The sequence below is a fragment of the Thunnus maccoyii genome, chromosome 19 (assembly GCF_910596095.1).
Source record: "Thunnus maccoyii chromosome 19, fThuMac1.1, whole genome shotgun sequence".
In the NCBI taxonomy this organism is placed as follows: domain Eukaryota; kingdom Metazoa; phylum Chordata; class Actinopteri; order Scombriformes; family Scombridae; genus Thunnus; species Thunnus maccoyii.
The window spans coordinates 19,834,905-19,862,013 of record NC_056551.1 but is presented as its reverse complement, the minus strand read 5'-3'; the positions used below and the strand labels follow the sequence as shown (position 1 = coordinate 19,862,013).

Below are 27,109 nucleotides of genomic sequence, written 5' to 3'. Positions count from 1 at the left end.
TTGAATCAAGACCATTTTTACAAAACATTTTTAATCAGGAAATACTTTGCAAACTACAACTTTGCATGAACATTGATTTTGAATTACATCTTTTCTTAAAAACATTTTTATCTCTGGATTAGTTTATAAAACATGACATTTAGACACCTTAAACTACACTCCTTTACAAAGTGCAGTTGATGTCATTAAGGTCCCTATTTCTTTCACAGTGTTCTCCACCTTGAAGACATTTGTACAAGAAATCTCTCAAATACATTGCTTTTCTTAGGAAAAACAAAAATCACACTGGCACTATTTTTAACTGTGGCAAATGTAACATTTCAACTTTTCTACAGGGGGGCAGCAATTTAACACTTTAAAAGGTTAAACATGGTAACCATAATCACTGATTTGGGATACAATATGAAATAAAGAAACCTTTCATCATAAATTATCACAAATCAATTACCCAGCACTAGCCCAGACCATTATTAATTAAAAATTGGCTCAGGTTGACTTAGATGCATTTCCACTCATTTTGCCATGAATCGTAGAGATAGTGATATTTGTTTCTGTGCTTTGAGGTCCCAAATCTCCTATGTAAATTACAGTTAGCTCTGTTGAATGTCTCTCATTATCATTTAACCAAGAGAGGACAGTGTAGTGAGCTATATTACGAATGGTGACATCTCATATATATATATTTGATCATCATCTAACACAGACTCAGTGATAAGACTTAGTGAAATGTTGTTCAGTAACAAAACCTGTCCCTTAAAAAGACAAAAGAGGTTAAAATATAATTAATTAATACTGAAATTTTTAAAATAATCTATAAAAGTCAAAAGAAATCTGTACAAACATAAGGTAATGCAAATCCAAAAAATAAACCTTGTGGAAAGCGATGCGCAAAAAGATTAAAAATAAATTCAGTGAATATAGCAACACAAGACACAAATAAATAGCCAGTGTACACATCTAGGAGTCTTTTTCTGATATACACCCCTTTTAAACGGTTTCTAATCTTCCCATACATAATGAAACAAAAAAATAAAAAAGCATAAATATAAAAGCATCTTCTTTATATTTCAGGTCAAAAAAAGCACATAAATAAATACAAAATTACTAAAACTGTTTTTATCGTTAGTATAAAAACTGATAATAAAAAAGGAGCATCTTCAGTCTGGAGACAGGTTTGTCACCCTCTTTCTGTATGAACTTTGTTTGTATATATATTTTTCCCACTAAAGAGTTTTTGTTCATTTTACAAGTCTCTACTTAAACTGGTCTGGGATCAGATTCATCTGCGAATGGATACTTGTAGGCGGGCTGGAGATGCCTTCCGACCAATCGGACATGTTGGAATGTGGGGACGAGCTGGACCACTGGTCGGGGGAGCCGGGGGAAGGGGTTAGGAACGGGTGGTCAGGCACCTGTAGCTGGTGGTTAGGTGTGTTGTCCATGGGGCCAGAATAGCTGTGTTGGGAGGGAGGGGTGAGAAACTGGGTTCCGAGGATCTGCGTCTCCTGGGGCATTACAGTGTGGATGGGCATAGAGCGGCCTGAACTGTTGTTTGGCTGCATGTCGGGGCTGTTCAGCTCGATGTTGGGGAAGCTCTGGGTCATGGACTGCCCGGCTGTAGTGGAGTTGGAGTTCTGGTGCTGGAGCTGCCGTGAGTGAGCCTGCTGCATCATGTGCGCAGATGAGTTGAGGTGGCTGGTCTGCAGATTCTGGTAGCCCATGATTTGCGATAGAGTGGCAGTGCTGACGCCGTGCAGAGGACCCATCATGTTGTGGGACATGGGTGGTGCCTGGGCGAAGCTTCCTTGCTGGCCTACACCTGGGTGCATCCTGGACACCCAGTCACACTGGCCTACTCTGCTGCCACCTATGGATGCTGTGCCCTGACTGCTGGGGCTGGACACAGGCAGGTGGGAGAGACGGGGTGGGTTGGGGTCAAAAGACATACACCCCATATCCTTGCCCATGCTCATCTGGCCCATATGAGAGTCACCATTCCCTTGTAGGTGATTGAGAGACATAGGTGGGGACTGCTGGAAGGGTGACGTCATAGGAGGAGAAGCTACATCAGACATGTAGCCATGGGGTGACTCGAGGGACTCAACTGGTGAGAGGACAGCCGTTGTGTCCAGCAAATTATTCTTCCCATCGAGCGACTTTTTCTTCTTCATTCTATTATCTTTGCCCCCATCCTTCCCTCCTTTTCCGGAGCTAAGTTTGCGTACTTTCTTAACAGAGAGGTTTGGTTTGAGGTTGCTAAGATAGTCATTGGGGGAACAGAGAGGTGGAGAGAGGCTGGAGGTGCTAAGAGGGCCGCTGTGAAGGCCAGGACTCCTGACAATGTTGTACTCATCCAGAAGGCGTACAATATCGTGGTGCATGCGTTCCTGGGCGATATCTCTGGGCAGCTGGTCAAGATGGTCAGTGATCTCACGATTGGCAAAGTGTTCCAGCAGAACCTTGGCTGTCTCGTAGCTGCCCTCACGGGCTGCAAGGAACAGCGGTGTCTCTTCCTAGAAAAACAAGAAAAAAAAAAACTGTAAATACACTAGGTTCACTTCTGTAAATGTAAAGTGGTAAATACTTGTTATGTAGCTCCCTCACAGTCACATCATTTCCCATACCTTGTTGTCTTGCATGTCTTTGTTGGCGCCATTTTTCAGCAGCACCATGGCAGCCTCTACATTGTTTACAGCCGCGGCCCAGTGAAGAGCAGATTTACCTGCAGAAAGAGAGAGAAAAAAGAGTGGGTGGATTATCATAACAACTCATCACAGTGAAGGACTTTAAGAACTGAGGAGATGATAGGTTGATAAAATGTTAGCTACCAGAATCATCGGTGGCATTAGCATCAGCGTGGCAGTTGATAAGTTCCTCCACCATCCCATCGACGGCCAATCGGGCTGCCAAAATCAGCGGTGTTGTTCCGTCATGCATGCGAGCATCAAGATCAGTGGCGCGGTTTCGGATCAGAATCTGCAAGAACAGAGACTTGTTAAGTGCTTTAAAGACAGCAGGACAAACTTTATCAAGAATCAAAGCCTGGAGAGCTGTGAGACTCTGGAAGGGGGAAGTGGTTACCTGGAACACTCCCTGTGCATCTGCAGCCACAGCAGCATGTAGAGGAGTGCGTCCCATGTTGTCCTGTACATTGGCATCAGCGCTGGACTCCAGGAGGCGTTTGGCTGCATCAGAGCGGGCATACCGAGCGGCCAGGTGGAGTGCAGTCTCGCCTGTGCGGTCAGTCTGGTTGTGGAGGTTGGCCCCCTGGTAAATAAAGTCAGAGATGATTTCTGCTGAGGGATCCTCCTCCTCTTCACTGTTACCAGTCTCAAGTCCTCCACCGCTGCAGGATGCGATCATCAGGGGAGTGAAACCATCTGAAAGAGGAAGGGTGAGGAGTGTAAGTTCCCAGTCATGTGCCTGTCATTGTTCACAGGACAAAATCTTTAAGGGGCTCTTAAATGTTACACAGTGCTAAATTATTGTGTAAAAAAAAGTCTGAATCAAATAATGCTTGTAAAAGTGCACACACCGGGTCCTCTGACATTGACATCCATACAGTCATTCTCTATCTCTCCCTGAGGAGGTGTAGGGGCAATGGATGCAATACGTAGGTCAGCTGCATCCAGATGCTGCTGTGTCCATTTCCTGTGGTCAGTATGGTCACTCAAATCCAACATGGCCTGCTCCTCAAACTGAAAAACATAACAATCATTACGAAGTCAGTATTGCCACATATGAAAATGGTTGTGAATAGCTAGTTTGGTACGACAGTTTATTCAGACAAGAGGAGACTAATATCTAAATATTCCTCTTACCCTGAAGCGCCTGCAGTCTGGATCATCATCACCCCATTCATTTTGATTGTCATCCATAAGATTTATGTCAGAGTTTTTCATAGGCCTGTTGAAAAGCAGAGGCAGGTTAGTTATGACATCAAATACAAAAGACATGTGATACAGTACACTGCTGCCAGTCAGGGCAGAGACAACACACAGCTGGTGGACTTTAAAAAATAGCTGCCTTCATATTTCCACTTTCATAGTCTACTTACTTCAGTCCGACGGAATCCTCTCCCACTGGCTCTCTGCGTTTCTTTTTGCTGGGCTCCGACACTTTGAATCCCTCAGGGAACCAGAGCTGGCCGTGCTCTCGCCGCCGCTTACGCGACACCAGAACACCGAGGCAGATGAAACCCAGAGCAGCCAAGCCCAAGAAGACTACATACATGGGATAGAAATCTGAACCGGAGGGAGTAGGTCTCACACCTGGAAAGATAGTCAGAGTCCCTCTGTGTTACTTAGGATTTCAACTTGGTGATCATTTTTGGTGTAAAACTTTGAATATGCATACGAAATGGTAAGTTACATACTGGTGACAGCTTCAATATATGGAACATTGAGATTCCCACTGGAGGCCAGTGCTCCAAGGAATGCAGCTACATCTGTTGCGCTCTGGAAGCATTCATCAGACTGCTGGTAACACTGACGGTTGTCAATCTCCAGGTACACCACAGACCTACAAGCAGAAATGGGTGACAAAAACGTTAACATTCAACACTTTTCTGTATTCCAAATCATTTTATTGTTTAAAATGGAACAGATGGATTCTTCTGATGAAATGATTTTTTTGTGGTACCTACCCTTTGACTTGCACAGGATCCAGCTCTCTGCGTTTACGTGGGGTGACCATGGAAGACACGCTCTCCTTCACTTGACCCAAAACATTTGCTGGCATTGCAGCCCACTCGGGCCAGCCATCTGCAGAGCGTTTCAGCACGTTATGCTTAACTAGGTCCTGTTCATTGCCATAGTAGGGGAAGATCATTGGTTCTCCTTTGGCATCACGGCGGAACACTACATTGGTGTGGAGAACGCTGCTGAGATCTCTGAGGAAGGCTGAAGAATGATTTTTAAGTTGTTCTGGGGGAATATGAACAACTAGAACTAAATGCCCATCTGCTAGCTTTTCTGGCATGTTGTTGGCACAGTCCAGGCCATCCCATTCACATTCTGCATTGTTGCAGCCCTGGTCACAGTGACCGTCAGCATAGTGGTCTTTGCAGTACTGGTCATACAGCGGGCTGGAAGAGAGGAAGGAGACTGGATTAATACTTTGACATTTCTAAAAGAACACAAATCCAAAAAACATTGCTACTATACACAATTTGTCTCCGTTTTCTAGACTTACTTGCATTGTCCTTCCTGTCCCTGACAATCAAAGCCATCATAGAGACATCCAGGGCTGTTGCACTGGCCATCACATTTCCCATCATTGAAGTAACGCCAGCACTGCAAAGCTGCAGAGCAGTTTTGCCACGGATCATCAAAATTAAGTGAGCAGTCTCCTCCATCCCAGCCACAGGCATGGTTGTTGCACAGCGAGTCACAGATGTGGTTGCCTGCCCACTCGTCACACTGAGGAATCTCACAGCTCACCTCCACTTCCGGAGGTGGGGTGATGTCCCGGCCAAACCCTCCGACGAAGGAATAGTCCAGGATGTGGCACAGTAGGCCGTTGAAATTACTGGGGCAGCTGCACTGGAAGAAAGGCGCGTCTGGGGTGATTTGGCAAGTGCCACCATTGTAACAGGGGTTGGAGATGCAGAGGCTGTCAGTGGGGGTCTGGCACTCAGGTCCAGTGAAGGTTGTTGGACACAGGCAGCGTGGGCCTAGGTGGCCTGACACACATGTACCTCCATTCCTGCAATTCAGACTCCCACAGGAGCGAGAATCATACTCGCAAGAGGAGCCGGTGAAGCCCTAGAGGGACAGAAATGAACAAAAGTTAAGATCTTTGTGTTCTCCTTCAGAAAAAAGGGATAGTAAAAGTATTTCTAAAAAGGAAATGATCATAAAAGATCACACAGATGTACTCACAGGTGGGCATTTGCAGATGAAACCATGAGGTGTGTTACTGGCAACAGCACACGTGCCTCCATTTCTGCAGGGTCTCCCTTTGCAGCCATCAAACACCTTGTCACAGCGCTGACCTGGTAAACAGAGACAAAATGTATGTGTCATGTACTCTTGTGAACATTTAGATACCACGCACAGTTGCACACTTGTTATGTGCTGCTGGAAACATGTCAGTACCTGTGTATCCAGTGCGGCATTCGCAGCGGTAGCTGTTGGTGAGCTGAATGCAGTTGTATGACCCCCTAGGATCACAAGGGTCTGACAAACACTCGTTGACATCACCTTCACAGCGCTCACCCACGTAGCCCGCTGGGCACACGCATTGGTAGCCTCCAATGCGGTCCACACACTTGCCATTGTTGAAGCACTTGGGCTCGTTGGTAAGTGGGTCAGTGGACGGGTTGCAGTCATCCAAATTAATCTCACAGTGGACACCTACAGTGGATAGAAACATTGGTTGAGGGAAATATCCATATCCTCATTTTTGTGGTTATCTATATTTGTTCAAATAACAAATTTCTCTTTTTTTGCCAGTGTGAGTCCATGTGTGTATAATTATGCTATGCATGTGTGTACCTTGTGTTCCTCTGGGACAGGAGCACTTGTACGTGTTGATGAGGTCGATGCAGGTACCTCCATTCTGACAGGGCTGAGACTGACATTCATTGATCTCTTTTGAGCAGTTTACACCGTGGTAGCCAGGGACACACTGAAAGAGAAAAAGAAAAAAATCATTAAAGTTGTAAGATTTCAGTCTTAAGCATCTAGACATTTGTGTAAATATTAGTAGACATATCAACAAATATAAAAATTTTACTTAAGTATCTGTTTTATACACATCTCCCATCAAATAATTCAACATTACATTAATTCAACTTTAAATTTATATATATCTACCTCACAACTGTAGCCTCCCAGATAATCAGTACAAATGGCTCCATTCTGGCAAGGATTGGGTGAGCACTCATCCACTTGTTCCTGGCAGTAACTCCCAGTGTAGCCGGCCTGGCAGCGGCAGTAATGTGTGTTTCCGGCATCCAAACACTGGCCTGAGTTCCTACATAGGTGAGCCACCTCCACACCTGAGATAATGGAAGATGAATGGTTTACAGAATGTACAAATCACACACAGGACTTGTAGATTCAATAAATTTAACAAAAATAAGTGATATCACACGATGGAAAATAATTTTTGGCTGGCTTTCGTACCTTGCTGTTTGGCTGCTACCTCACAGGACACACTGGGAATGTCACAGTAGAGGCCAGTCCATCCAGTCTGACACTGGCAGGTGTAAGACGCTCCCTGCTGCCAGCAAGTGCCTCCATTTTTACAGGGAGATGAATCACACCAGCGCACAAGATTCTAACAAGGAGATAAAAAAAGAAAATACTTAATAAATTCTATAAATGGAGGCATGTATAAAATGATTAACCTGACAAAAGAATATTTCTCCCTACCTGACAATTGACTCCTGTGTAGCCATGAGGGCAGGTGCACTTGTATGTCCCGTAACTGTCCACACAACTGCCTCCATTGAGGCACGGTTTGGAGTCACACTCATTGATATCATATTGACAGTAGCTGCCGGTAAATCCAGGCAGACACAGACAGGTGAAGGCATTGATTCCATCCACACAGGTGCCACCATTGAAGCAAGAGCTGAAGAAACACACGAAAATAAGTATTAAAACATGATTATACTCATTTTGGGTTCAGTATTCAGCAAGTTTAACAGTTAAGTAATGTATTTTTACAAAGTGAGCCACCTGTCAGTGCAGTCGTTGGTGTTGATCTCACAGTTGATGCCACTGAAGCCAGGCGGACAGGTGCACGTGTAGCTGTTGACACAATCAGTGCAGTTGGCCCCATTCCTACAGGGGTTACTCTCACACTCGTTTATGTCCTGCTCACACCTGCCACCACGAAACCCGGGCAGACAGGTACACGTGAAACTGTTGATACCATCGCGGCACAGACCACCGTTACTGCAGGGATCTGAAACACAGAAAAAGGAAATGAGATAACTGTTTACGAGTGATGTTTTAAACTGTAAACAATGTGAGAACTTGCGATGGTGCAAATATGTTCCTTACTTGGTTTGCAGTCATCAGTGTCTGTCTCACACTTCTGGCCAGTGTAGCCTGGCTGGCACTTGCACTGGTAGCTTCCCATAGTGTTATGGCAAATGGCGCCATTGCGGCATGGGCTCTTCACACATTCATTGATATCAATCTCACACGTTTGACCTTGAAATAAAGAAAAAGATAGTGAAAAAAAATGTTAATCACATTGTCCAGCGGATGGATGGATAGACTGATAAACATGTAAACATGAAATAGGTGAAACAAATAGTTATCTGATACCTTGCCATCCTTCAGGGCAGATGCAGGAGAAGCTCTGGTAGTCTTCAGACTCCTTGCATACTCCACCGTTTTTACAGGGTCTAGCACTGCAGGGGGCCAGCAGGGTCTCACAGTTTTCACCTGGCAGAGAAAAGAACACATTAATGTCTGCATTGCACTGGAAATTGCAACTGTTTCAGCATTCGTCAGTAACACTTCAAAAACAAACACGAGACACAGAATGAATAATAAATATCCCTATATTTCTAGACCTCAGTAAAAATATGTGACATCGATTGCTAGATCCTAGTTTCCATCCCTCTTCCTTATCCATTTCCATGACAACTTGGCCAAACAGGAAGGGCCTTCCTATTTCCTGCTATTGTGTGATCACAGACAGGAAACAGGACGTGGCGGAAGCGGGAATAGGGCTTGGAGCAGGCTCCAGCTCTCTGGCTCGTATTAGCCACTGTGGCATGTTATTCCAAAACACACATACTCTGTTATCCCTGCAAAGCAGACAAGCAGATCTTTCCACACAGAGATGCCAATAACATACATCCCTGTTATTCGCCACTGGGTGATGTTTTTTGAAACAACACAGGATATGATAGGATAGGATAGGATAGGATAAGCCTTCTGTGTGAAAAGTGGAAAGTTGCCTTTACATTTTCAGACCTGCACAAACAGCTGAGTCAGCAGCTAACTAAAATGACAAGCCAGGTATTAGTCTGATCCTTCAAGTGAAAAACAAGCAGCTACATGTCGTACCAGTGTAGGGCAGCAAACAGTTGCACTTGTATCCGGCTACATCATCGATGCAGGTGCCCTGGTTGAGGCAGGGGTTGGAGGCACACTCATTGATGTTAGTTTGGCAGTTAGGTCCTAAAGTGGCGAAATAAAAGGACACACACGAGTTAGATACCAGTGAGCGGAACTCACACTCAAATCTCAATGCGCAAAGGAAACGAAAGGGAGTGACAAGAGGTCACAAGGGTTATAACTGACCTGTGAAGCCGACTCTGCATGTACAGTGGTATCCGCTGGTCATGTCCTTGCAGGTTCCCCCATTCATGCATGGGTTGGACTCGCACTCGTTATTGTTGATGTCACAATTTGGGCCGCTCCAGCCGGAGTCACAGGTACATTTGTAGCTTCAGTAAAAAAAATTAAAAGGACCAGGTTAGTGGTGCTTTTTTTGTTTGTTTGAGCTCTTTTTTTTGCTGCTTGCTCGTCTTAAATATGAATCTGTGCATACCCATTGATGAGGTCCTGGCAACGGCCATGGATACAGGGATTGCTGCCACACTCATCCACTTGAGACAAACAGGTGGCGTCATTGTAGCCCTCTGGGCAGAGGCAGGTGAAGCTGTTGATGCCGTCAATGCATGTACCCCCGTTGTGACAGGGGTTAATGGCACACTCATCGATGTTGATGTTACACATTGCTCCTGAAAGACAAATTATTCCAGCACAATTCATCATATATTCCTGTCAGAATATGAGATTCTGATTAATGTGATTTGATAAATATCTACACCGCCCATTCTAAACAGCCCACAGCTGGACACTTTGCTCTCTGGTGTGGTATTCTTTGAGCCTTTATGCGCTGCTGGCTGTGGTGCACTGTGTGGCTTTTGGACAATAGAGAGAGCTAACACTAAAGACTCCCTGAACATTCAACAGACAGAAGCTGTAGCAGCTCCAATGTGTGCCTAGCCTGGCGGCCCCTGGAGGCCCTTTTGCCTCTCCTCCATTGATTGAATGGCGGCCTGTTGAATAGGCAGAAGGAGGGTTTCAGCTGGATCTGAGAGGGGGAGGTGCTGCCAGGAGGGGAGGGGGGGGGTTGCTACTCTCCCTATTCACACACACACACCACCCCCCCATCCAGAGAGAACTAACCTCACCCAGGGTTGTTTACAGGGACAGAAGGCCAGACCCATTTCACACACGGCCGAGTAACAATTAAACCCCCCTCTGATCCCCTACCCAGCACCCTCCTTCTCTGCTCTTCATCAATCAGGAGGGGAGGGCCCAACTGCCTGATCTTCAGTTACAATAGTCCTCTGTCCCTCTGTGTCTCAGTCCCGCCGTGCCCTCCACACTCACCCTGTCAGCACAAAAAGATGGAGGGGAGGAAGAGGAGGAGGGATGCACAGCAGCCTGCACACACACACTTGTTCCTCCCTGCCCCCTCTTTAGCATAATCACGCAGCCACTACCAGTCAGAACCGGCTCTGTTGGGCCATGAAAGAGAGGGAGACAAGAGTGCTCCCCTTGTCTGGATAAGACTTTGTCACCAAAGTTTGATATACTGGTACATTACAGGTAGATGTATGCCAACACAGTAAGTGAAGTGAAGTGAGTTATCAGTGGGATTTGTCATGCAATTACACACAAATGAACACCAGATATGTGATTAAAGGCCAGCCTCTTTTCCTTTTAAAGTATCAACTTACAGACTCTTTCCAGGCTCAACGTCACAGTCTTTTCAAATGGCAAACAAAGTTAGTGCTTTGTGTTGGTGTTTATGTGTGTATCAGGTTGGGGGACTGTGTTCCTTTCTGTATTCCTCCCATCCCACACAGGCAATCTGACACCATTGTTCTGCAGGAGTGGACCCGCCAGCCACCTGTCCTATCTGCCCCTCCTTGTGCTCAGGGGACCATCCCCCTGCACCTGTAAACTCCACCTAGTGCTCACCTGTGTAGCCTGGCTCACATGCACACTCGTAGCCATTGATTTTGTCGATGCACCTCCCGTAGTCGCAGGGTTTGCCCTTACAGTCGTCCAGGTTCACCTCACAATTGAAACCTGTACATTGGAACACAAGTAAGCAAAGGATATAAGGACAGTCTAGATATATTAACTGTAAGGATCTGACAGAGTTGAATGTGGACGTCTAAATTTTCACCTGCAGTGCCTTTGGGGCAGGAACAGATATATGTGTTCTCCCTGTCCTGGCAAGTGCCACCGTTCTTGCAGGGCTGGCTTAGACACTCGTTGATGTTGGTCTCGCACAGGCGGCCGGTGTAGCCAGGGCGGCAGTAGCATGTGAAGGAGGCTAGGCCATCCTTACAGGTGCCATAGTGGCAGGGGTCAGAGTAGCACTCGTCAATGTCGGTCTCACAGTGCTGCCCTGTGTAACCTGGACAGGAGAATAAAGTAAGTATTTAAAAGAATAATGGCAATGTTCATTTGGAGAGAAACTAGGATTCAAACTGGAAAATTCAGTAAAAGCAATAGTTTGTTGTACCTTCAGCACATTCGCAGGTGTACTTGTTGGGACCATCAGTACACTTTGCTCCGTTCTTACAAGGGGTGCTGGCACACTCATCAATGTCTACCTGACACAGACTCCCTGAAAAACCTGCAGATGCATTGAACAAAATAGAGATTTTAACTTTTCTTCAGATTGGTTTATTAATTATTATTGTTAAATGTGTGGAATTGTACAGTGTACAAAATGTGGAAATGTAAAACGAATCCGTATTTTAAATAGGTCTGCAGGACATTGAAGGTCCTAATGAACCATTCCACAACACTCCTTTCACCCCCCAACCCCCCATTTTAGCTCTTACTGTGCAGAGAAACTGTTCTTTCAAACCACAACACAATAGCCTCCAGATTACCGGCCATAAACCAATCCCTGCCCCCGGTTTTGGCGCTAAGCTCTTACACAAACTCTCATGCCCGCCAAATATGCTAATGTTTCTGCAACTTGATCTACTCTGTCCTGTTCACTCAAAAGAAAACTTAAGTAACACTATTAGACGAGGTGGATCATTTACATTCATCCAGTGAACCATATATGGTGTGCTGCACTCATTAACAGATAAGTAAATGATCCACGCTTTTATAGCCTCTTCTCTGCTTCTATTGTTTGAACAAAAACAGTTTATAAGAGACTCAAAGGATAAGAACCTATTTCCTTTACCCTATCTTTCCCATTCATTTCCTCACCTTTGGGGCACTCGCAGTGGAAGGAGTTGATCTTGTCAATGCATTTGCCATTGTTGAGACAAGGTTGGCTGGCACACTCATCTGTGTTGATATGGCAGAACACACCCTCATATCCTGAAATAGACACCGCAGGATACAACAGTTATTAGAGAAATCATGTTTCTTTTCTTGCCTTTGTCCCAACTCAAGCATTAAACTCAACCCTTCCCCATTCCATGCAATATAAATGAATGCTCTTACCTGGCATACAGATGCAGTGGAAGCCTCCAATCTGGTCCAGGCAGGTGGCGTCATTATGGCAAGGATTAGACATGCATTCATTGACGTCCATCTCACAACGAGGTCCTTCATATCCTTGAAGACACTTGCACTGGAAAGAGCCTTTGGTGTTGAGGCAGCGACCACCGTGTTCACAAGGATTGGCACCTAAAACAGTTAAGGTACAATGTCATATGTCATACATCTGTGGTCATTTATACATGATATCTATAAAAAACTGAAATCATAAACTACACCAGAAGAAAGAAACGACTGACTTTATGACTTACCAAGGGAACACTCATCAATGTCCAGGTTGCAGGCTGACCCAGTGTAACCTGGGGGACAGGTGCAGATTGCCTTGCCGTTGACTGGGTTTGTGTCACAGTTGGAGCCCTTTTGACATGGGTTGCTGATGCAAGCATCATCAAGGTGGCACAGCAAACCTGTGAGCAACACAAGAAAAACATTTTCGTCAAACCGTGTCATTATATTTAATTACCTCATCAAGATTATGATCTATGTGCACACTATGTCTGGAGGAGCCGCAGATAGTCGTACCTGTGCGCCCATGAGGACACTCGCAGAAGAAGGAGGCGACGCGGTCGTGGCAGGTGGCACCATGGTAACAAGCCGCGCTGGCACAGTCGTCAATGTTCTCACTGCAGTCGTCACCTGTCCACCCGTTGACGCAGACACAGTGGTAGCTGCCATGAGTGTCGTGACAAGTCCCTCCGTTCTGGCATGCATTGGGCATCAACTCACACTCATCCACATTTTCTGTGCAGTATTGGCCTGCGAAAAACAAAGCATAAGCACAATTTTAGGAAGGTTTACAAATGTTTTCTATGTATTTTTCTAATAAAATGTTCAAATTTCTATGGTTATCCTCTTGGAAAAAGGTTACCTGTGTAATGAGGTGGGCACTGGCAATTGTAGGTGTTCACACCATCCACGCACACGCCACCATTCTGGCAGTTGTGGCCTGGACAGTCATCGATGTTATGCTCACAGTGCTGACCGGTGAAGCCTGATGAATAGGGAGGGTGAAAAAAAACAATATATGAAAAAGTGAGGAGTGACAAAGACATAAGAAAACCATCTGGAAACATTTGTTTTAGTTAATAATCACACTGTCCCTTCCTCATCTTATCACTGTGCACTTACGCAAAAGATAAGCTCTCTCTATCCTCGTGGCAGATTGTTTTAATGCTCCGCAGATGACAGTGCGGCATGTCCCCTCCTCAAACATCAAAGGCTTGAGTGGGTGTTTTATAGCCACTATTGTCTGATTAACTATCAACCCGCAGCTCTGCAGGTGGCGTGCAGCTTCGCTATCTGTCCACATTCCGACACGGACACCCACAAGAGTGACACAGCATGGGTTAAACTTTAACCCACAGCACCACAATATCCCTCATTCATCTGCATATCATATTGTTTCTGCATCAGATAAATAATACAGGCGCATGAAAGCCTCAATAATTATCAAATTTTTATCTTTTCAGGAACAATTTACAGAGCAGTATTAATAGAAATGTGCTTTGCGTAATGCGATTTGGAGTGAAAACGGTTTCTCCACAGCTGCACTGGCTCCCAACTATATCAGCAGTAACCACAATTACCCAAGATTAACCAAAGTCTTACACAACAATGCAATGGCTTTTGGTGCCAACACAATAAAGACTAGCCATATTTAGCTGAAAAACAAGATATTTTTGTGTGTGTTTGACCTCATGAATAGGGTGTGGGATTGTGTATATCTATACATTTATTTGTATGTGTGTAACACTGGTGTTGTGGGGGCTCGCTGGTGATTATCAGAAGGAAACGTCTGTGCGACTGCATCCTGCCAGTGGAGGCTGGCAGAAAGAGATGGGAAGGGGGTAACCTCGGATTACTCATCCCGCCCAATCAGATTTTACTACAACAACAGACGGGTTTTTAGGTCAACTGATGTCATGGAAAAACAAAGGTGTGTGTTTTGTGACTACATTAGCCATATGCAACTCCATATGTCACCAGAAAAAAAATTAATTACTATTAATACTACTACTACTACTACTACTACTACTACTACTGCTTGTTTATGTGTTGATATGTTTGTGTTACCTGGCAGGCAGCTACAGTCGTAGATGGTGTCTCCCTTCTGGACGCAGGTGCCTCCATTCTGGCATGGTGAGGGGCTGCATGGCATGTAGGGGGTCTCACAGTGCTGGCCAGTATACTCTTGAGGGCAGCGGCAGTGGTATGAGCCCACCTCGTTCACACATACGCCACCATTCAAACAGGGAGAGGGAATCTGGGCACACTCGTTGACATCTTGCTTGCAGGTTTGACCATGGAAGGCAGGTGGGCAGGTGCAGATGTAGTTGGAATCGAAGGCTGAACACTGGCCACCGTTTGCACAGGGATTGGAGGCACATGGGTTGGCGAGCTGGCAGGTTTTACCTTGAAGACCAGGCAGCAAGACAGAAAAATTAATCATTACAACTCATGGTGAAATGAGGCAAAGGACGGTACAAAATTTGAGGATTTTATTGACATACCTGACCACCCAGGTGGACAGCGGCAGCGGTAGGCAATGAGGGTAATGAGATCACATGTTCCTCCATTGCGACAGGGGGAACTCATGCAGGCATGGTTGGTGGGTGTCAGGCATAGCCGATCGGTGAAACCCAGGCGGCACACACAACGGAAATCAAATGTGTTGCCATGGGAAACAGCGCGGCATTCGCCACCGTTGCGGCAGGGTGAGGGGCTGCAGGGACTTGGAAACTGGCAACGGTTGCCTACCCAGTCACTGGTACACCTGGAGATAGAAAACAGTAATGATTAGAAAACTAGGATCTTTTTCTTTTAAATCATGGGAACAATTATCTAAACAAAAGTGGAATGGGAGGGGTTGGGGGGGGTAACGGAGGGGGACTAATAGTTTCCCGCCCAGCGAAGTCCCACTGCAGTGGGACAGGGATGGCATGTTGTTCTAGCGTGTCTCTCTGGATTAGACTCCCTCAGAACCTTGAAAACACATTCTGCTGGGACAACAGACGCCACAAAATAGTCTAGCCGTAACAGCCCATTCCCATCTACCTTTCAGCCCCACGCTGTCCACACTCATCCTCAATGACCGCAGAGATCAAGGGGACTGTGCCGGCTCGGGATGTCCCATATGAAGCACTGCATTCAGGCCCTAAGCCCCTGGCTGCTTCCCTCCCATCCAAACCAAGGACAGATGCTGCTACAGTCACATAGCTCAAACTGGCTGATTATGAGGAGTGAAGACATAAAAACTGAAGATGAGGACAGACCAGCTCTTTTGCAATGTCTGAATAGTAAGGAATTATTCACCCAAAAAGGACAAATCACTGATATTTATTTCCACCTTGCAAAGTGCTCATTTAATCTGCTCAAATTGCCTGATATGCATGCAACGGTGAAGTCTGTCACATGTAGGTGCATTTTAAGTCACCAAAAAAAAAGTGTTTATGTTTGAATTGGAGCTTGTGTGTGAGTGTGTAGTTGAGCCCATGAGCGTGTGGGTGTTTATGTGTAAGAGAGGGCATCTGTTGGCCTCCTAGTATCTCCACAGGGAGCAGGTGCGCATGTTAATGAAGGCAGCTGTTGGACAGGACTCCTCCTCCTCCTCCTTCCCCCTCCTCCTTTCTCCTCTTCTCCCCTTATCCCTCCTCCCTCCCTCCCCTCTGTCCCCTTGTCAGATGGGGGTGCTGACAAGCCAACCTCTCCTCCAGGGACATAAAGAACCCATGTGAAGTCAGCTGTTGCAACTTCTGTCTCTTCACCCCCGCCCCCCACCCTCAACCACCACACTTTTATCTTAATTCCTCTCTTCCTTACCTGTTCCTCATTTGATTTCCTTTTTTCTATGTACCCTTGCCTCTTCATTCCCTCTAGCATTCTCCCAGTTTTGGCCTCAACCCACAATCAGCTTTTCAGAGCTGTGTTTTCCCCTTTTTCCCCTGTGAAGACTTTTTACAACTCTCAGCAGTTTGCTTTTTACAGCGCTTCCCTTATGTCGCACGGGACTGCTGAAAATTCCCTTGTTGACTTAGTTAGGTGAGACCAATCAGGGAGTTTTTAACAGTCCCATGTGCCCCACAGGGAACCCAGACAGTTGCAATTGGCAGAAGATTGTAAAAGCATTTTGGGAGGCTTTGAAGATTCCCTGCTTCCCATTTCACTTCAACATGAAAACATACTGAATAATCATAAAGGGAATTCACTGTTTTGGTATAAAATCCACATTTGGTTTAGTAAGGAATAATGAAACATAATGAGTGCGTGTGCACTTGTGTGTGTGTCACCCCACACTAACTAACTGTAATAGATCCTCTTTGTCCCTGAAGTCAGTCCAGAGATAAAGATCCACCCACATGCTGAAAAGCTCAGCAGCACACACCAAGGCAACAGGTCTCTCCCAGCGATGCAATGTCCCCTCAGGCTGGAGCAGATGCTTCCCCGACCTCTGACCCCAAACACTTTTGTGACTGTGGGACGGCCTTTTTGCCTTCTCTCCCCTCTCTCCTCTCTCCCCGCTGGGCCTGATCTACCATCTGCCACTCTGGGGGTGACTTTATCTTCTGACACAAAACCAGCCCCACTGAGCGGTGGAAATGCCACCGCTGTGGAAAATGTTATGTCAATGACTAAGGGCTGTGCACAGTAATTTCTGTGGGTCAGTGTGAGTTTTATACTCACGGTGGTTCTTTTCACGATGCTTATGAAAGTATTACGATATTACCATTGTCCTCTGTTCTCTCCTCAACATTCATATCTCCTGTTTCACTCCTTAAATGACTATTTTGTTTCTCTCCTTTCCTCCTCATTCATTTTTTTCTCGTTAGCTGATGTTCCCTTGGATGTGTCTAATCATTGGCCAAGGTCTGACCCCTGGGGTCCACATCTGTTAGTAAGACCAAGAACAGAACAGTGTAGCTCTGCTAGAAGAAATGAGAAATTTACTGGGCCCGGAAGGCTCTGAACTCCGACCACAATGACTGATCTGCACAATACTAGAATCTGTGTGTTTAATACTTCAGTGAAAGGATGTAAGAGGATGAATAACAGCTAAATACACAAGTGAATCACTGAAGCAAGTGTATGAATTCATTAGTAAGCGATTTATTGTAAATGTATCTCTCTCAAGCTTATAAAAAAGTTAAATAGTAAAAACAGAAAAGAAAGGAACCTATTACATCACTAACCCCAAACCAGATTACCATCTAGGACAAAGGGTAAACCAGATAGAAAGTAAAAATGAATAGTTTCAAGTTACAATTACCAAGTGTGATATGAAAAAAGAGGCTCGTGAAAAGATTCTTTAGATAGTAATTAGGCTATTTCCTGTCTCGCGCTCTAAAACGAGTGAGGTGTGAAGATTTATGAGAGTCAGTCACACTGATCGGGACTGAGCACCTGCTTGACTAATGACTGCAAGATCACTTTTCATACACAAAATACTTGTTCTACTGGTGGCAGATTCATTTTAGTGCTCTCCCAACCCTGTGGAGAGATCCCACCTCACAGTCAAACAAGGAAGGAAAAACACCTGCCTGCCACTCCACTTCACCTGATGGTTATCAGTGACAACACAGCTGTAACCTGGAGTCCATTACTCAGGTTGCTTTTAGTGGTCTTTCTTGCCACACTGTTGTATGGAGACATCAGTGATAATGAAGGGTAACTAACTGTCCTAGCTGGTAACATTTCCTCTCATGAATGTAACTGAAACCCAAATATGGAAACATGTGCACACACACACACATATGCATCTAACCATTTACCCCCTTGCCCCCATGCTATGTGGTGTAACACTGACCTGCCAGAAGTGTTGGTGTTTCTACATTTGACAGCCTGTGCTGGTGAATGTGAACTTTCAGCACCCACTATAGCCAAATAGCTTCTTATCTCTGTGCTCTGTCAGGCCAGCTTTGATCGCCCCGCTCTGAGGATCTCCAGACACACAGGATCCTGATCACTGCCCAGTCGTAATGTGTTACTGTGATGCCAAGTTGACAATAAATGTGCTGGAGATCTTTGTTTGTTTGTGTATCAACGGTTTTCTCCACAGTAGCTTTTTAAGGTTGTTGAAAGTTCTTAAGACTGAAAATCAACAATGAATTTGTTTCCATCTGGGGTAAAGAACCTTTTCCAACAGCGCCCCACCAGCCTCATTCACTGCTGCATCAGAGGGGCCCTGGCATCTAGGGAATGGGCCCAACCAGGGGAGTGGCAGCCTTAGAGCTTAAACCGCAATAAAAGTACAACACCAGCAGGCGCACTTGACCCAGCCATGCACTTGTATGCTCCTGATTCGCTTAAGCCCACATGGAGCTGAGCCTTAACAGAGACCTGCCTAGTAATCCTATAGGAGGACAAATCAAGAGCAGCATTCCTTGAGGGAGAGTGGAACATCTTTTTAGTGTGTTCGCCCTAGACAGTCTTTATGGGTGAGAGATTTTATCATCAATATACAGCAACACCAGACAGCTCTGTGCAAGGTCAGAAAAGTCTGATCACGACAACCGCTGCAGACTTTCAATTTTGTCTTGAGTCTATTTCCGTCAGACGTCTTGCAGTATTTCAGACATGTAGTAAGACAGTTGAGATGTTTTTCTGTGTTTATTATTAACAGTCACTTCAAACCAAAACAGTGTCCATTTCAGCAAAGTAGCATCAACAGTCAGTCACTCATGCAACGGCGGGGTCGGCGGGCAACAACCTTTCAACTTCGGTATGCCGTCATTACTGTCTCACAAATGGAATCTAAATTTGACTGACACGACGCTGTGCCCTTGCATGTTTTTAAGCTGCCTACATAACTACAACTCCATGAGAAACAGGAAGCCCCAGACCTTCAGATAACCTTTTACTTCACAGAATCACAATCGTGTGCTTCCCCATTGTAGCGGCTTGTTGCCGTTTCCGTGTGTCTAGTATCACCACAAACTGTACTTTTATGTCTAGACAAAATTATAATTTCCGCAAACTCAACACTTTTCCAGAAACAATCTAATTTCTGTACCAGATATGATTTAAAAGAGCACAGAAACCCTGATTATAATAGAGTTGCAAATCTACGGGGAAATTCTTCAAAATATTTGATGTCTTCAACCAAACAAAGATTATTTCAATTCCCCATCCAAGTCTTTAAATGCTCTCATGTTCCCTCTTTGTTATTTCTGAGTACGTTTGTGCCGCTACAGATAAACACTGTCCTAGAAAGACAAAATGTAGTAATATCGGACAAAGATGAGTTGAGGCCAGACCTTTGTTTTACTATGTAGAAATATATAGAAATGTATAATTTCAAATAAAAAAACAAACCAAACAGTAAACAAGACAGTTAAAGCAAGAGCCAAATCAAGTTTAAGCTAGCTGGTGAGATAGCCACGGCTAGCTTTCTTGTGTCCTTTAATTGAAATACATACATTTTAATGAACAAAAGTTTTGGCAATTTAGGTTGTTATCCAACATAGATAAGGAAATTCAGTAGGGGAGAATAAAAACTGCTAAACTTGTCATGCTAAATGGTAATTAGCCTAGCTTAACAAACTGACTGCCATCTCAGCTTATGACTGCTGGAATCCATGATTTAATGCGGTTAAGTTACTCTTAAGTCACACATCTAAATGCATTAAATTGTAGATAAATATCTTATATTGATTTTAATGTATCAACAAATGGTCGGAGAGCTAAAAGAACATTTTGTTTGTTGATACTCATAAGCCCTGATGTTTTGTTGAAAGGTAAATTGGGGTTTTTAGGTCTATGCCAATGATTTTCTTTTTTTTTGTAGAATATTCAGCCTTAAAAGCCATAAAATGAAGGCATTACAATATGTCTATCTATTACACGATTGACAGACAGCTTAAAATATCAAAACCCTCTGTAGTTACTACTCTCTGCCTTTGAGGGGCAGAGTATCCCAGAACAAATGATGAACTCAATCAAACACAGACGGATAAATATACACCAATTAGATAAACAGGATACAAGCCTGTTCCTGTTAGGGATGATCCATATTGAAAGAATTTAAATTAAGGCATGCTATTTTTACAACCAGGAAGCACAGAAAACATCCTTTCTGCAGACAAGGGAAACATACCAATTTTGTCTCAACACGGACGTCATCTCAGTAAACCCATCCGTGAGACATTTGATTACCACAGTTTACACCAAGACTAACCTTGTTCTCTATGCCAACATGTGATTTCTCTGTTCTTGCACTCGTGGGAATTGCACTGAAAGAGGATTTAAGTTCTAACACTGTCTGTCACTGTATGCTTACACTCTGCATCATAAACCACAATATGACTCACTGGTAGCTGCAAGACCTGCATATGTGGGTTACAAGCATTTGAACCTTCGACCTTCCATTAGACACCGTATGACAGGAATTGCGCATCTTAACCTCACACAACTCAATCCTAGTCTGAATCTGGGGCACTGCTTTTCACCCAATCGTCACAGTGCCAACCTCGCGTAAAACATCCCCTGGTGGACTTTCCACCCATGTCATCACACGTTCCCAAACTGAACTTGGAGGTTAATGTGGCAAAATATGCAAATCATCATTTTTGTGGTGATAAGATGAAGCAATGATAAAAACACAAGTTGAACCATTATTGGAAGTCCCCTCCCTCCCCCTTGGTATAGACGCTATACTCCTGACCCTTGAGCACTGACGCTGAATCTCCCAGTGCACCCCATGACTGATGGCTGCTTGGCTTGGCAGGGATGAATGATTAATGAGAGGAAAAGCAAGAAGGAAGAGAGAGCGCGGGTGGGTGAAGTGATGCTCTTATCCTGTCTGTTTTTAATTGGACTGAGCAGAGATGGAGACCACAATAACAGCTTTGTGGAGGAGGAGGGGGAGGAGGGACGATTTCTGTGTGCGAGTGCATGCACACGTGCGGAGCTCTGTGCGTGTGTGTGTGTGGAGTGTGTGCAGATTAGATACTGTGAATTTGTGGCCCTGGGCTAGTAGCTTGGTCTCTTCAATAGGTCCCCCGTGTCCCCACAGAACAGATAAGCGCCTGCCTTGACCACATGCCCTGAGGGTGAAACAGGCCACCCCTGAGCTTCTATAGAATGAAATAAAAAATGACTCCACAACTACAAATCACGATGAGAAGTGAAACAAAATCTTCCCTTCCTCATTTCACCTCATTTTTTGTCTTTTTGCACAAGAAAACTCTGCAGCTCACAGACTTACATGTACTGTAGGTCAGCTAAAAGGAATATGTTATCATATTAAGTGTCTCACTCACAAACGATTAACATAAATAGCCTAAACAAATAGCTGACAATCTGCCTCTTTTTCTGTTCCCACTTGTTTGCCTTCAAATTTCTGCACTTTATTCCAATTAATCTCACTCTCTCGACATCCAATCCAATTACATTTCACAGCCATCTGGCTTTCTAATGGAGATCACAAGCGGGTAAGGTGGGGGGTGGAGAGGAAGAGAAGGGGGGTTGTGGGGTGTGGGGTGGGGGGTGTCCATTCAGAGAGCAGGAGACAAGCCTTTTGGAGGGAGGTGGGAGGTTATGGTTGGAAGGGGGGGTCAGTGGGGGGTTGTGGCAGGAGTTTGGTGTGTGTTGTGGTGTTTGGGGTGGCTGTGGCATGATGGGAAGGCCCACTCAGATTAGTCACACAGCATTATTCTGACTACAGGACAATGGGTGACGGGCGGCGGGCGAGCCCCAGCTGTCGCCCATGAAAGAGCAGAAAAACAAGATTTAGGACTGGACGCGTCCTCTCACTTCTCTGGTGAAGGGGTCTTGCATTCATTAACAGGCCAACTGATTGGGGGGGGGTCTTTTGTCCAGCTACCCCTCTCTCACCTCTGCAGCACTAAGGAACTACACTCTCTTTTTATTTTTTCACTTCTTAAAACTCTTTTGGGGGGCAATGTGTGCAGCTTCATATAGCAATTGTAGCTCCTGGAGAGGTACAGGAGCACACCAGCCCAGAGGAAACTCGAGGGCCTCTGGTTGCCGGGCACAGGGCCCGCTCAAAGGCTGGAATGAAAAGGGGAATATGTGGCCCCTTTTCTTTCCTACCCAAAAGCACTTTCAAGTACCAAAATGACCCTACACTGCACGACTAAGACTGCAAAAATTCCAAAACATCACAACAAATGACATATGCATTGTTTGTTTTAGTCTCCTGCAACATCTGGTGCATCATATGTTGCTGCTTCTTCTGCTTGTTACTTACTTGCATTCTCCATTTCCATTTGAGGTGGGTTCACATCTTCCTTCATTAAGGCATGATTCAGTGGGTAGAGAGCATTTTAGACCTGTTGAGCACATGAAAAGTATTAAAAACACATATTTTACTCATTCATTAACTCACAAGGAAGTATATACTGTTAATCTAGCTGTTGGGATTAATATGTGCAAGATTAAGCAAAGTAGTGGTAAATTATTCATCAGTGAAATTTCTAAACCCATCTTTATTCACATAGATTTATTTTTTTAAGCACACACGCCCTTGCACATCCCGATCTTTAATTGATTTGTTACACGAGTGTCCGTGGGGGATTTTGGGGGATCCTGTGGTGGACACCGGTGAGGCCAGCGCGCGTGGTGCGTGGCTTTAGGAGCGCACGCTTTGCGGGGAAAGCGCAGCAGCTGCGGGGCTCAGATGCGGAACAAAAGAAATCAGAGTCCAGCACGAGCCATAAAACACTCTCCTCGGGCATTGTTTACCGGCAGACGGGAATAAGAGCACCTCCTCCACCCCCCAGCCGGCACTCACAACACTCTCCCACACATGGAGACAAAAGGTGCCCCCCCCTCACCTCCAACCCCCCACCTCCCCCCCGCGTCTCCCGGCCCCAACACACGCACCAACTTCCATTATCTCCCATGTTATTTAAAACAGGTTTGCGGAACAATTTAAAGCAGGACTTTAACCAAGGCCTACAACCAGAAATTTCTAAAATAAAAAATAACCAATAAAATGTGTTTACAACAAAAAACAATTAGAAATAGACACAATAGGCTTGTAAATCCACATAGTAGGTTTTAGATAACTAGCCTAATTGTTGCAAAGTATAAGGGAGATTGCACTAGTGCGACTGGTCTGTCCGTGGAGACAAAACAAACAGTTTTAACTTGTGTGAAATAACTTTCACAAGCATACGCTGAGGAAGTCAGCAGCCAAGCGCACCGCAGCTCTGGCATCTGCACGGTGAATTTATTCCCACGGCCAGGAAAGGCTCTTAAAATAAGGCAATAAAAGATTGAAGTGAATTTAATAGAACTGTTTCTAATCCTCAACTCATACTTAAATGGCAATTAAAATAGTCTAGTGCTGATCAAATGAATACATCTATTATCCATCCACTAACTTCTTCAGAAATTACTTTTAGTTGTTCCCTTGCTGCGGTTTAATCTACTCAGGTTATCTGCAACATGCATGAGAATATCATTTTGGAGATATTTTACCTTGTGAGATGACGATTGCAGGAATCAGAAATGTTAGTTTCACAAAGAAACGATACATTCCTCCTGTTCAACTTCACAAATGTCGTTGACTCCCACGTAGGGTTCGCATAGATCCACAGTTTGGTATACTCCAGCTGTTGGCCTGAAATAAATAAATATCCTTTGCAAAAAAAGGTAAGTCCAACAGAGAGAGAAAAAGTCGCCAAGAGGACTCAGCTCATAGATGTTAACCTGGTGCCTTCCGAGTACTCAATGAAATTTAGAGGCAACTCTACAAGTTCCTCCCACTCCTCCTCCTCCCCCCTCCCTCCCCTCTTCTCCTCCTCTCTGCACATGCTGCGGGGGGAAAAAAAACACTCATCCCCCCCCGCCCTTCACTGTCTAATGTAGAGTTTGGTAACATTGCAAACATTGTGGTGAAAAGTGGTGGTGAAAAGTCGCTCAAGTTCAATTTAGTCTTAACTACATTACTTCCATTTTCTGTTACTATACACTTATACTCCACAACATTTCAAATATTGTAGAGTATAAGTGTGTATTTTTTAGGATTTACTTTTTACTCCAATACATTTACTTGACATTTAATATCTTACATCCAAAACATATGATCAATTTATAAAATATGATCTTTTTTTTTTTTTTTTTACAGATTAAACTACCCAATAGTATATAAAATAGTTCAAATTTGCTAAAACATTACAAGCTACATTAAAATTACACATTCAGTGTACACTGTGTTCGTTCCAGGCATTAGTAATAACAATCTTATAGAAAGGACAGCAGCTGCTCCGTTGCGAAACGAGTACTTTTACTTTCACTACTTTGGTATCACTTTAATTTAGGCCTTTATTTAGCATTTAGAAGCAGTATAAACAGTTTATAACACACTATAATGTAGTTGTAAGCAGATATAAGAGTTTATTAATGTATTTGTCAACAACTCAATAACAGATAACAAATAAATGATAATACAGTTGTAATAATGTAAAATGTGTCTACATAGGAGAAGTTATAACTGTTGACAAATGCTCTACTTTAATGAACACTTAAAATGTCCTATCTGCTTACAACTGTATATTATAAACCATTCATTACATGTTATATACTGCTTATAAATGCTGAATAAGGGGACTTAATGTGTTGCTGATACTTAAAGTACATTTTGCTGATAATACTTCTGTTCTTATACTTGCGTAAGATTTTGAATGCAGGACTTTTTAACTGTCAGGTATTTTTACATTGTTGTACTGTTACTTTTACTCAAGTAAAAGATCTGAACATTAGAGAAGCGGTAAAGTATATTTTATTTGAAGTCAGATACTGAAGGTACAACTGGAGAAGCCAGTCTGTGGTGTTTTGGTCTCCAAACTTCACATTTGTGCATTTGATTCCAGGAATCCCAATCTTGATTTATTGAAATAAGGATATACATTTCAGTTCCTGTTATAGTTTCTTTCTGACATGATAACAGACTGCATGGATCCTTGTTCTGCAGAGTCTTCAAAACACAATCTTTCCAAAGTATAATTGCAAGGTATTATATTATAGTTACAACATACAGTACAGTATTGCGCAGACACTGGGAGTGCATCTCTGTGCCAGATTCCTATTATTCTTTTTTTTTTTTTTTCCTTTTTCTCTCGGGGTAGGTGAAACTGTGAAGGAGTAGCTGCACAGTTTCAGCACCCCAGGGCAAAGATTATTTTATTACAAAGCCCACGCACATGCTGGTCCTTATATTGGTGTGACTGCCAAATGGACCGATGCCAAAAGGGGCTAGGTCTCTTGAGGTGCATGAAGTGTGGGAAACACCGGGAAAACAGAGAATGAAAAAGGGAGTGTGAGCAATCATTTGCAAAATGTATTGCATAAGAGAAAATCAAACGTAAGAGAGTGAGAGGGAGGTGTTGGATTTATGAAATAAAAAGGATATGCACGGGCATGTGCTGTGGTTGTAGGGAAGCACCTGACCCACCGTGAGAAATACTGAATCTTTCAGGCACACGCTCAGCTCAAGTCATGGCGTACTGTCAACACATGCCCTGCTGCATCCTCACTGTCATAGTAAGGTGTGGTTTGGTCTTTAAATCAGACAGTGCTGATTTTTTAGAAGTGCTGGCAGAGCGTGCTCTTCTTTATCTGTCATGAAATCTGAGCTTCTCTTTCTGCTCGTGAGGCTCTCTCTGACTTGAGATACTTATTTGTTTGTAGGGAAAATTTAAGGCCATGAGAAAATGCTCTGTAATGGATTCACAAGGTTGGAGAGGGGAAGACCCAAAGCTAGGAAAACAAACTCTATCAAAGCTTAATATAGAAACAAAACCCGGAGAGGTCAACAAAAAGTGCAAGACAACACTGTAATTTCTTTGAGATTAAATATAAATACGACTGCTGTATGAACCCTGACCGCTCAGAGCTGCGGAGTCTGACCTGTAGAGTTCACTGGAATTCATTTACCTCTCAGACTCCCTTCCTTCCCTCCCTGGGAGCAGGAATGGAGCGAGGCAAGAGGTTATCATAAAAAGTAAGACTACATGATGTCATCCTACTATCAGACCTCAGTGTTTGACCAGACCTCAGTTCACACCCAACCAACTGCAACAAAGTCTCAGACAAGCATTACGACATAGAGAGTAGCTACAAGCAGTCACTGAAAAGTATTATTTACCTTAGTGTGTAAAAAATATCATTATTCCCCCCAGGCAGATCAACCATTCAGTTCACTTGAACTGAATGGTTGATCTGCCTTAATAATAGTAACAAATAGATGAATTAAGGAGAAATACTAATGGAGCTGTGTCATAATAGCCTGTAATATACTCAGTTTTGTGCACAGTTTGCCTGTAGTTTTACAAAATAGAAACAGATCGAACAAAACTAGGAAAACATGACCAAGTGGTTCAAACATAATGTCCGTTCACCCTGTTAATCTTATGAGATGAGAGAGATTTGTATTTTCACTGTTATGATTAATCTCCCTATACTTGTGGGTATCATTTTGTGATAACGTAAATGTGCATATTTGTTAATTTGGTGATAGAAGGAGCCCCTACTCTTATAAAATGTATTTATCTTTATTCATCCATTGAAAAAAAAATGCTGAAATGATGCATTAGTTGCTGAAGTTAGAGGTTTTCTAAAAGCTA

General features: G+C 44.0%; 1 protein-coding gene across 1 annotated transcript; it reads right to left on the bottom strand.

Moving 5' to 3' along the window:
• notch1a (notch receptor 1a) lies at positions 1-24,197 on the bottom strand. Its single transcript, XM_042395338.1, has 34 exons — positions 23,964-24,197; positions 22,729-22,810; positions 15,035-15,297; positions 14,598-14,936; positions 13,393-13,515; positions 13,047-13,280; positions 12,776-12,931; positions 12,468-12,653; positions 12,228-12,341; positions 11,521-11,634; positions 11,179-11,412; positions 10,968-11,078; positions 9,523-9,715; positions 9,273-9,418; positions 9,036-9,149; positions 8,286-8,405; positions 8,016-8,168; positions 7,689-7,917; positions 7,380-7,581; positions 7,131-7,284; positions 6,819-7,003; positions 6,498-6,630; positions 6,099-6,356; positions 5,883-5,995; positions 5,194-5,765; positions 4,646-5,086; positions 4,376-4,521; positions 4,058-4,271; positions 3,822-3,906; positions 3,536-3,698; positions 3,082-3,380; positions 2,829-2,976; positions 2,625-2,722; positions 1-2,513 (listed from the first exon to the last, which is right to left on the bottom strand). The coding sequence occupies exons 1-34, from the start codon at positions 24,019-24,021 to the stop codon at positions 1,254-1,256; spliced, it is 7,440 nt and encodes a 2,479-aa protein (XP_042251272.1). The 5' UTR covers positions 24,022-24,197; the 3' UTR covers positions 1-1,253.
• Positions 24,198-27,109: the final 2,912 nt, after the last annotated feature.